Raw genomic sequence first — 11,577 nt, 5'->3', positions numbered from 1 at the left:
AAAAAAAAAAACATTCCTAACACTTTAGTAAAAATTAATCTGATTATGGACTTAGTATTAATTAAAAATAATTTCTTTTAAAATTGCGCAGGCTCGAAATTGATTTTAGAGCTATGGTCTAAAGGGCTTTTTTTCTTAGAATTTTATGTAGAATCCGAATCTGCTAGGAACGATGTCGAAAAAAAATTGACCCGCCCTAATGTATATACATTGCACATACATATATGTACATATACTCGCACAAAGCAAACTTATTAAAGGTTAATAATAATAAGCAAAGTGGGAGTTTTACATTTGTACATTCTCGATTTACAATGAAGGCACTCTCGCATTGGCTATAAGTAGTGAGGTCAACTAATGGAATTACTAACGTACTGCGGATATGACTTGCCCTACTTCGGTTAGACTCGAAATGCCTCAATTCCTCCAAACTATAGACAATTGGTGGTAGCAACGTCTGAATATGCCAGCCAGAACGTAAGGAACGACGCCTGACTCTCCAAGGGATTCCACACAGGGCGGAGCTACTAAGAAGGTGACCGAACGGCGCTGTAAGTGTAAAAGGCAATCCAATTATTGCTGCTGAATCTTAGCCAAGGACTATCCCTGGATAACTGAAAGGAAACTGCAAGCTACCGCACAAACTTTGGCCCAACGAATGCAGTGTCTGTTTTGCTTTTAGCTTCGATGCTTTTCAGGTTCTTTTTCATTGCCATTATAGCCCTCATGACTAGGCACCCAGGCTTGGGAGTTTATATTTTTAAAAGAGTTTTTAATGTGTATTTGTAGCTAACTAGTTAGAGCTTTAAGAACAGTTTGACGGTCCAAAAATATATAGATCTTTGCTCTGCCATATTGCCGGTTCAATAAGACTTAGACGGTCTCAGATATGCCAACTAGTTCCGCTCGAAATATTGTTGGATCTTTGCTTAAAAAAAAAAAGATGTGCGAAATCGCGGTCCACAACATGCGCACCTACACCGTCGGGTATTTTGGAACCATCGGTATATCGTTTGCGTGAATGTCGCCCAGATATATTAGATTGCCGCATCCATCCTCGGTAGTAGGAAATGCGATATAGTAGCTCTTCGTAAAGCTGAAGAAGAGGTCAATTTGGTACGAGACCAGGGTTTTAGCCACCTTTTTAGGCTTTCAAGGTGTCCGACAAGGTTGACTGGTTTGAATTTACTTTTACAATGTAGCATGAGTGCTTGCGGTGCTGCTTCGCCTGTCTTGCATTGCCAATTGGAGCAGTGTAAGGTTAAGAAGAGCGTCCATGCCTGCAATCGGTGTTGTGGGCATGCAACGCATTGGATCTTGCACACTCTCTTAATAGCTGCTATTTGAGTGGTATTTTTTCAACATATGTATCACTGCTCCATGAACTGTTATGGGTTTGACCATCTGAGTTTACACCCCGGAAGTAATTTTGGTACTAAGCATTGCTTCCTTTTTCTGGTGAAAGGGATAATTATAGTTTTACGGGGATTTATGGACAATCATACGAATGGGGCAACTTATATCTACGGAAGGAAAAACTCCTTTGGGAAGGTGTATTAGGAACATGCCATCTGCTCACTGAGATTTATAGAGCTTAAAAAAATTTAACGGTCTGTCTACTTTTTCAAAGTTTACAACTTTTTTAGTTATTATGTTGACGACTTGTGCAGAGGTAACAGATATACAAAAAAAAATAAATGTTAGACACACATACGCTAACCAGAATAAGTTTCTGTACAGTGATTTTTTATGTTATATTTGCAATGTTTTTCGTAATCAATTTTTTTCGTTAATTTGTAATAGAAATATATTTCATTCTGCATCAAATGGCATATACGTTAATGATTCAAAGTTCTTACAAAATTTAGGAAAATTCGACAAATTTTCACCAAAATTTTCAACTTTTAAACAAAATTGTTTAGATTTTTTTCAGTATGCATTTTGTAGCTCACTCAATTTCTGTATAATAAAGTGCGAGTTTTAAGTGGCTATAATCTACCCTTGATTTCTGAGAATTTTTTAAAAGTTGAAAATTTTGTTGAAAATTTTTCGAATTTTCCTTAACTTTGTAAAAACTCTGAATCATTAATTTATATGCCATTTGATGCAGAATGAATTATTTACGTTTCTATTAGAAATTAGCAAAAAATAAATTATTACGAAAACCACTGCAAATATTAAAAACAAAAACACTGTACGGATACATATTCTGGTGAGTGTATGTATATTTGTTCCATTTAGGGCAGGGGTGGGGTGCAAGAAAAGTGATGTACCATTGCCGCCTTTGCTTTGTTTTATCAAGTTGTTTTTTTATTTGTTTTTAAGATGCTCTACATACTACGAGTACTTATCTACAACAATAAAATATGACGTTAAAATCCATGCACTATCTCAAAAACTGTATTGCAAAGCACTATAGACTTCCTATACCGCAGAAATTTCCAAGAAAATTTAATGAATAAATAAAACTCTTCCGCATTGCCTGCCAAAGTTGCTGTAATGCAAAACAAACAAAATCAGCAGCAGCTTGCGAATGTTAAATTTGAACAGCTAATTACTGACAACGAAAAAATGCAGCAAAGAAGCGTTGGCAGCCAGTAGCAGCAGCAACTCAATACATACACAAATAATAAATACAATAACCGATAAGTATACCAAAACCATAAAAAAGAATGACAACAAAACAAAAAAACATCAAAGCAATACCTGTAAGCTTGCGATGCGATAAGTAAGAGGCCTATGAAGAAATCAGTGCCTTTTGTGTGTGTCGCTAATTGCAACCAGTGAAATGTTACAAAAGGCTAGCTGGCCATACCCTGCAGGGAAACTCGGAGCTAGTGAACGATAGTAACTAGATGACCACCAGTTCAAAAGCAGCGAAATGTGGTACTTTTACAAAGCCATTTTATTTAACGTTTTAAAGCCACTTATGCTAGCTAAGGGTGAAAAGTTGCTGCTAAGGCCACTTTTTCTAAAATTTTGAGTTTTTTTGCAAGGAGCTAGAACAATTAGAAATGTATAGTGCATGTGCAGTGAGGGGCTTTTTTACTTTAAATAGATACTTGTTTGGCGGCTTTCTCGTTCTAATATGCTTTCATGTTATACTTCACAGCTGCTTTATCATAGTTCGGTAATACAAAAAAAAAAAAAAAAAAAAATTTTATAAACATTTCAACGTCTTGGAACAGGGCGGAAAAGCGCTCCGAAAATCGGTGCGGTTCGGTTCAGTGGTTTAAACCACTTAGAAAAAACTTGTACCGGTGCAAGAACCGGTTCATGGTTATCTCTGAACTGCGGTTCGGTTCGGTTCGAATGGTTCAATTTTTTAAACAATAAAACCCAAATTCATAAAAAATAAAAACATGCTTTCTAAATCGAAAAATTTTATGACTTAGTATGATAATTTCCATCGAATAGTTTAAATTTTTATGTCTCAGCGAGGAATTGCCGGAATTAAAAATAAAAGACTAAAAAGGTTTTTTACATGAGAAACAGTCAAACAGTTTGCGCCAATATCTGAAAAAATGTATTCTCTCGATTATCTAAGTTTTCGAAATTTAACAAGAACGTCACCTCCACACCTTAAGGTTAGAATATCTCGTAAACCTTGCATGCTGAAGTACTTCATGATACGTGAGCAGTCACAAAGAATATGACCCGAGGTTTCCTCTACCAGCCGACAAAACCTGCAGTCCGTCTCTACAGAAAGCGCCATTTTAATCACTTGCAGTGCCCTGTCAGGTAGCCTGTATGAGTTCTAAAACCTTCCCGGCTGTGTTCAAGCAGTCTGTTTCAGTTCCCTTAGTCCCTAGTCAGCCTTTCGTTGTTTTCAAACTTTTCATGCTTCAGACTTCGATTGCAAAGATTTCCGCCTAGAATATGGTTATGGATACGAGCCCATTGACAGACTTTTCTGGAATCTTGGTCCACACACGCCTGCCCATCTGCCGCCGTCCATCTTCGATCCATCGGTATACGGTATCGGTAGTTTGTATTAAATTATATAAATTATTATCGTTTAAGGTTTCAACAAGTCGAAGATCTAATCGAGTAAACAAACACTACATACTTAGAATTTTGAATTGACGCTAAAAAATTTTGCCTTCTCAACTTCGTAGGCCAACTCACGGAGTTCCCATCTAACAAATACATTCAAATAGTTTTACCAAAAGGGTTAAGAACTTGGAAAATGCTCAAGTGGAGGTTTTATTTTGAACCGAACCAAACCGGACCATATTTTAGAGTCGTTTTCGGTTCGGTGCTGATATTGCAAAATAAAAACAGTTCGGTTCATGAAAACGCATTTCTTTCAAAATAATTGAAAATATGCTATCATGGGAAAGGTTCTGTTTGGAAAAATGATGCTACTTTTTCGTCTATCGATATTAGAACTAGTTCGGAACTATCGACAAAAAAATGCAGCGCGGAACAATTGACACTTCGTAGGACATCGCAGTAGAAATTCGCCAAATTCTCTAGTAGCGAATCAGTTCGGCACTAGCGCGTTTCCCCACAGGGCAAAGCCGGCAATCAAGGCACACGGTCAATGCTGAAGGCTTTCCATTTTATACAGATGGGTGTATTACATACAAATATTGCTGGCGACAATGCTATCGGCGTTTTGCTTGAATGCTTCGCGATTAGTGGGTGCCTGCGATACGGAAAATAGCAACGCAACGGCAGCGGCTAACATCGCAGGTAATTAACTTACTTCTACAAAAAAAAAAACGGAATACTTATTGTTTAAGTAGTTGTTGCTGTTAACAGTGATATTGAAAGTGAAAGAGTCTGCGCTGAAGAAAGGAGGGTAAATATTCCCTACTTTACTTACACAAGCAAGTAAGCGACAATTTGTAGTTTAAATACTGTGTCGCCTACTTATGTAAGTAATTATGTAATGCTTAGTTGGTGGTTACCTTATTTGTCCGATATGATAATAAATCGAAGTGTGAATATTGCAATTTTAATACTTTGATTGGCATTGCGCTCAGTTAAGAATTCTCAAAGTAAAATGTGGAGAATCGAGTCTATTAGAAGTGGTTATATGTAAAGCAGCTTCTTCTTATTTGGAGCTGTCACTGCCTAAGCGATTTTTGACGGGTTCAACAAAGCAAGCCAGTCGTTTCTCTTCTGTGCCAATTGCCGCCAATTGTAAATGCCAGGTGAAGCCGCTCCCTTCCCCGCTTGATCTTACCAATATCGGATTCAGAACTGAACACTTTCAGAGCTGGAGTATCGGTGTCTATTCGAACGACATGGCCAAGCCAACGTAGCCGTCGCCAATAAGTGAAGGCCCGTAAATTTTGCGCAAAATCTCTCTCTTTTGCGTCATACACCAGCACGGGTATGATGAGTGACTTATAGAGTGTGGTTTTTGTACGTCGAGAGGGAACTTTACTCCCGAATTGCCTACTCAGTCTAAAGTAGCACTTGTTGGCAAGAGTGATTACGCGTTGAATTTGGATGCTTACATTATTATCGGTGTTAATGCTGGTTCCCAAGTAAACGAAATTCTCTACTTTCTCGAAATTATAACTATTATATACGTACTACTTTTCATGTCATGTCGAACTTCAGTGCTTTCAAGGTTCCCCCGACTCTCTGATATAATTCAGATGCATTTAGTTCGAAGTTGTTCTGCTTCTCTCCCACAAATATCTGGCGCATGAATTTCCGCTTAAAAAATGTCTGCCCATGGGTGTCGATTTTTTGAAATTTGGCCAAATTAAGGATTGGATCGAATATAATTTGTAACTTTTGAAAATGCATGAGATAGCTGTCAAGAAATACTAATTTTTTTTTTCAACGGCAATGCTTCCTTCAAAGCGTTAAAGTTTATTCCCAATTTGAACTTTCCCGTTAAAGCATACAGTTTTGGTGTAAAAATGAATCAAGAACAACGGCGCAAACTTATTGTTGACAAATATCATGAAAATCCACAAAGGCCGCGGCATTTTATTGCAAAGGAATTAAAAATCGCGCGAAGTACGGTTGAATCGGTACTGAACCGATATTTGGAGTCACTGACGGTCCAGCGCTGCCCAAAACTCAGCTTTAAAATTGGTCCTCGAGATCAACTTTTGGACGTAAAAATAACATCAGTGATAACGAAAAATCGAAGCATGTCCTCTAGAGATGTTGCGAAAAAATGTGGAAACAGCCAGTCTATGGTGCAAAGATGCAAGAAGAGAAATAATTTAGAAACTCGGAAGAAGCTAAAAGCAGCAAAGGTTAGCGAGAAGCAGATAAAAACACGAGCCCGAAAGCTGTGCAATTTGATGAGAAAAAAAAGGCTTGCATCATTTTAGACGATGAAACCTACGTAAAAGCAGACTTTAGCACGCTTCCAGGACCACAGTACTACACGAAGTTTAAAGGCGAAACACTCCCAGATGCAGACACTTCAATCAATATTGAAGAATTTGGAACTAAGTTTCTTGTGTGGCAGGCAATTTGCCAATGTGGCAAAAGGACCTTCTCATTTGTGACAACTGGCACAATTAACGGATAAATGTACGTCAAGGAGTGTTTAAACAAACGATTGCTGCCATTTGTAAGAAATCATGGAGGAGCCGCACTATTTTGGCCGTATTTAGCTCCAGCCCACTACGCGGCATCCACAATTAACTTTCTTGAATCCAAAAACATTGCCTACTTGTTTATACTGCTTAAAATTTCAGGTTACGTTCAGTTCAGTCCTTATTTACATATACAAACCACAGTTTACTCATTTAGAATTTTTAATACATCTCTATGACTGCACTGGATAACCCTACAGTTCCTATAGACTTGCATCATTATGTGGGGTCATTATCGTTACGACCTTCAGATAGTAGGTATGCTAAATTGTTTTTATACACACATACATAGCACACTTGTGCACAAGGGTATTGTAACTTTGTTCACATAACGGCTGTTTGTAACAGCCAAACCAAAACGAAACGAGATAGATATAGACAAATGTATACATAAATGCTCAGAATGAAAAAAGAAACCGATTATGCGAAGACTGTCTGTCTGTCCGTCCGTCTGTCTGTGCACACGATAACTCGAATAACAGTTGAGATATCTTAACGAAACTTGGTATGTGTAATTCTTTTCAGCGTATGACGGATGGTATTGAAAATGCACAAAATCAGACAGTAACCACGCCTACCTCCCATATAACGGCATTTTTTAGAAACCATGCAGGCTCCGCAAAATGCTTCGGAAGCAGTGTCCGGAGAATACAACATACTACATAGGCCGAGCATGCTTTCAACTGCCATCAAATTAAAACTTAAGAAAGTTTTATTACATGGCAGTTGAGAAGTGCAAGTGTACAAAAATTTCATAAATTTAATCAAATTAAATTTTTGCAAATGCAAAACAAATACAAAACTCAGTATGGTTATCGCGCTTGCCACATAAAAGCAAAACGTCCAAAATCGTAGAAATAGGGCTTAAATTATCACGACTTTTCATATAAGTCCACCGCTAAGGTGTAGTGATAAACAGTGTGCGCTTCCACTCCGCAGGGCCCGAGGTCAAGCCCAGCTTAAAGCAACATCGCAAAAAATAAATAAAAACAAATAAGAAAGTCTAAGTTCGGGCGGAGCCGAACATTAAACACCCGGCGCAAGTATTAAATATATGATTTTCACCTTTCCGGAAGCTACCGCTACATGGTGAGCCGGGGTGTATCAATTTTGAGTAAATTTGCGTCCTTAAAAACGTCCTTTAAACGGCATGGAATGCTCTGGACCTAGTTGATAGTCCAGTAGCTATTTCTATGTGCTTCTTCCTCTTGCTTGGCCCCCTTTCCTATGCCGCAGAAGTGCTCTGGGCCGATGTGAAAATATTTACATTTTTTAGCTTCGCACTGCATTCTGCAACTTTAGATGATCATCAATGCATTTTGCAACGCTTGCATTCTTCACAAAATATAAATAAATTTTGTTTGTCACATTAATACCTACAGCTACATACATTATTGTCGCACTTGATTTTTATTGTTGCTGCCTTAACATACATATGTGCCAAAGTCTGGCATACATACTACTGCTGCCATGTGTCAAGTTTTGCTGAGTTTGCAGCATAGTCATTTCGCGTAACAGCCGAAGCCTTTTTTTGATGACCCAGTAGGAAAGAGTTTTTTCCTAAGTTGGTGTGGGAACTTTTTGGGGTTCATGAAAATACGCGAAAGGTATCGACTTTTTTTGTCAAGTCAGGACCAGGAAAAATATAGTGCTTATCATAACTTAAAGACACTCACAAATTGCAAAGATTTGACTATTTATTTTATTATTTTTTTTGATTTTAAATATTTGCGTATAAGAATATAGTTTATTCTTTAACAAAATCCGTATAATCCAATTTTCAATGTTTGTGATATATCGAAAAAAAAAATTTCGTAAAAATTTCGATTCTTTTAATTCGCTTTCTTCGCAATATTTTAAGTATGCTTTTTTGTAACCCATCCAATTTTATATTTTAAAGCGCAAATTTGAAGTAACTGCGACGTGAAATTGATTTTTGACAATTTTTTTTTGCATTTTGGCAAGCATATGGATATGAAGACGTATGCTTATCACATAGATATTTGAAACCGCATGTACATATATTTGTATTTGTATCTCAGCTAGTTGTATGTATGTATGTAATTTATGTTATTAGGAGAGAAAAAGTTCTACAGTGGCAATATATCCCTCAGTCTTGTTTTATCCAATTGGTTGTGCGAATCGCTAAAATTTGCAGTCCTCTAAAAATATGCATCTCAAAACGTTTATACTACTGCACTTCATTTTAATTTTCAAATTAAAACCTTGTTTGAGTCGAAATAATTAATTGGAAGATATTTGCGCCTACGACTGTGATCTGCAAATAGGTATGTTTGAACACTTTAACACTAAATTAAAGTCGTTGCAACAACTTGTAAAGCAAATTCAGGCAGAAAATTTGCGCCTACAAACTGAGCGAAAAAGGTAATGAGTATGCAGTGTGGTGCCAAAGTTGACAGTTCGAAGGTTAACTAATTTTTAAAATTTCGTTTCTTATCGAATAGCCAAAGTCTGCCCACCAATTGCATGAAAGCAGCCGCTGGCTCGTTTAAAAGTGGCATCTATACAATAAAATATCAGCGATTTGGTGATGAGCCATTCAAGGTGTGGTGTGATGAGGATACCGACTTTGGCGGTTGGATTGTCATCCAGCGACGAGTAAGCGCGGATGTGGACTTCTATCGAGATTGGCAACAATATAAGAAAGGATTTGGTGAATTGTCGGGCAATTATTGGATTGGTTTGAATAAATTGCACGCTCTAACCGCAAGTTGTGAACAAGAGTTGTATATAAAAATGGAAGCGTCCAATGGCACAAAGTACTATGCAAAATATGATTTGTTCGTCATTGGTAGCGAAGAGGAAGATTATGTTTTGCGAACACTTGGTAATTACACAGGAAATGCTAGACACGGTTTAAGGTATCATAAAGGCAGTAAGTTCTCAACATTCGATCGAGATAATGATGCAAACCCTGGTATTAATTGTGCCGAACGTTGGAGAGGAGCTTGGTGGTACACAGAGTGTTATATGAGGTGAATTGAAGTGTATTTTGCACATTTACGCATAGATTTACATACATACGTATTTTAAATACCGTTTTTCTCAGCAATTTGAATGGCGACTATTCTCAAAAAGACAACGGCCAAGGCGTAACTTGGAACGGTATACAAATGGATGAGTCACTTGAGTTTGCGCAAATGATGATACGGCCAACGGAAAAATGTATTAAGCGGTTGGCAATGAATCATTTTTCATTTTAAGATGAAAAGTTATAAAACTAAAATAACTTTATGAATATTTTTATGGAGACAAAATTTTATAAGTCAAACGCACATTTAGCTTTAGATTTAATATTTTCAGAAAAGGTCAAGAGATCTTTATATACTACTGATTTAGGTATATTTAATATGCCCAATTTTCGTATTTAAAGTACTGAACTAAAATAAAAAATAAAAAAAATATATAGTTACTCACGTTACAATTTTGAGACATATACTTGGCCCGATACTTGAGCCTGATACTTGGTTTTTGTTAAAAAATGATAAGTTAAAACTTATCAATATGTGGTGCGGCTATGATGTTTTCGTCCACTGTAATAACGAAATTAGAAAAGTTGGATTTTGACGCTTTTTAATAAATGCTATTTAACAATTTTTTTGTTAATTCTATGAGTGCTTTCTAGTACCACAAGTCATAAAATGGTTTTTGATGTATTTAATTAATGATTACTGAGCAAATATTTTCTCAATTTTTTACTTTGCTACAAAATTGTAAAAAACAGTCTACGATATATGTAGGTACATTAGACTGCATCACCAAAAAAAAGTTGCCGTTTTTCCGCCGGGATTACGGATTTGAAAATACCTACAAAATTTGAATTTTTACGAATAAAATAGTTTCCTAAAAACATTTTGGTGAAAGCCTTAAAATATAATAGATGTTATAATTGCAATCGAAACACAATACCGAACTGTTTTTTTTTTTTGTATGGGGAGTATTGCAGTCTAATGTACATATGTACGTAGTATGTATAAAATAAAGATAACTTCAATAAGAATAGAGAGGCCGAAATACGTGAGTGCGAAGAGCTTGAAATGCTGGCCGACAGGAAGAATTCCCGAAAATTTTACCAGAGAGTTAGGCGACTTACGGAAGGTTTCAAGACCAGGGCGTACTCCTGTAAGAACAACAATGGCGACCTAGTAACCCATGTCCAGAGCGTACTTAAGTTATGGAGGGAGCACTTTTCCGCCTTACTAAATGGTAGCAGCACGGAAAGTTGTGGGAAAGAAGAGCCCGAGCCCGCAGTCGATGATGACGGAGTCGACGTTCCACCGCCTGACTATGACGAGGTACGTATAGCAATAACGCGGCTGAAAAACAACAAAGCCGCTGGACCTGACAGCCTGTCAGCTGAGCTATTCAAGTACGGTAGCGAGGAGTTGATAAAGTGCATGCATCAACTCTTGGTCAGAATATGGTCAGATAAACGCATGCCCGACGACGGGAATTTAAGTGTGCTCTGCCCAATCCACAAGAAAGGCAACCCTGCCATTCGCGCCAACTACCGCGGGATCAGCCTTCTAAGCATAGGTTACAAGGTCTTATCGAGCGTATTTTGTGAAAGTCTGAAGCGCACCGTCATTGAACTGATTGGGCCTTATCAGTGTGGCTTTAGACCTGGAAAATCCACCATAGACCAGGTATTCACAATACGCCAAATCTTGGAAAAGACCCGCGAGAAAAGAATCGACACTCACCACCTATTTGTCGACTTTAAAGCCGCTTTCTACAGCACTAAAATGAGCTACCTGTACGCCGCTATGTCTGAATTTGGCATCCCCGCCAAACTGATACGGCTGTGTAAAATGACGTTGAGCAATACCACCAGCTCCGTCAGAATTGGGAAAGATCTCTCCGAGGCGTTCGCCACCAAACGGAGCTTCAGATAGGGCGACTCTCTTTCATGTGACTTCTTTAATCTGATGTTGGAGAAGATAATAAGAGCTGCAGAACTGAACCTCTCAGGAACAAT

The 11,577-nt window shown here is 37.7% G+C and overlaps 2 protein-coding genes across 2 annotated transcripts in view; both read left to right on the top strand.

Moving 5' to 3' along the window:
- LOC108358789 (fibrinogen C domain-containing protein 1-like) overlaps positions 1 to 9,713 on the top strand; it is a 39,517-nt gene extending 29,804 nt beyond the window's left edge. Inside the window, exon 3 of the mRNA XM_017610278.1 lies at positions 9,644 to 9,713. Within this exon, the coding sequence (XP_017465767.1) occupies positions 9,644 to 9,656 (13 nt within the window). The 3' untranslated portion in view covers positions 9,657 to 9,713. The remainder of the gene's footprint in view (positions 1 to 9,643) is intronic.
- On the top strand, positions 8,816 to 9,820 carry LOC108358790 (ryncolin-1-like). The gene is made up of 3 exons (XM_017610279.1): positions 8,816 to 8,963; positions 9,044 to 9,574; positions 9,649 to 9,820. The coding sequence occupies exons 1-3, from the start codon at positions 8,869 to 8,871 to the stop codon at positions 9,800 to 9,802; spliced, it is 780 nt and encodes a 259-aa protein (XP_017465768.1). The 5' UTR covers positions 8,816 to 8,868; the 3' UTR covers positions 9,803 to 9,820.
- Positions 9,821 to 11,577: the final 1,757 nt, after the last annotated feature.

Source organism: Rhagoletis zephyria, unplaced genomic scaffold (assembly GCF_001687245.7).
Source record: "Rhagoletis zephyria isolate East Lansing unplaced genomic scaffold, Rhagoletis_zephyria_1.1 Rzeph_scaffold_00296, whole genome shotgun sequence".
Classification (NCBI taxonomy): Eukaryota; Metazoa; Arthropoda; class Insecta; order Diptera; family Tephritidae; genus Rhagoletis; species Rhagoletis zephyria.
This window is presented reverse-complemented; position numbering and strand designations above follow the sequence as displayed.

Excerpts from the sequence above, each read along its gene's own strand:
- LOC108358790 (XM_017610279.1), top strand. The coding sequence starts at position 8,869 with ATGTTTGAACACTTTAACACTAAATTAAAGTCGTTGCAACAACTTGTA. Across the intron at positions 8,964-9,043 it reads CTACAAACTGAGCGAAAAAG|CCAAAGTCTGCCCACCAATT; the intron begins GTAATGAGTATG and ends CTTATCGAATAG. Across the intron at positions 9,575-9,648 it reads TACACAGAGTGTTATATGAG|CAATTTGAATGGCGACTATT; the intron begins GTGAATTGAAGT and ends CGTTTTTCTCAG.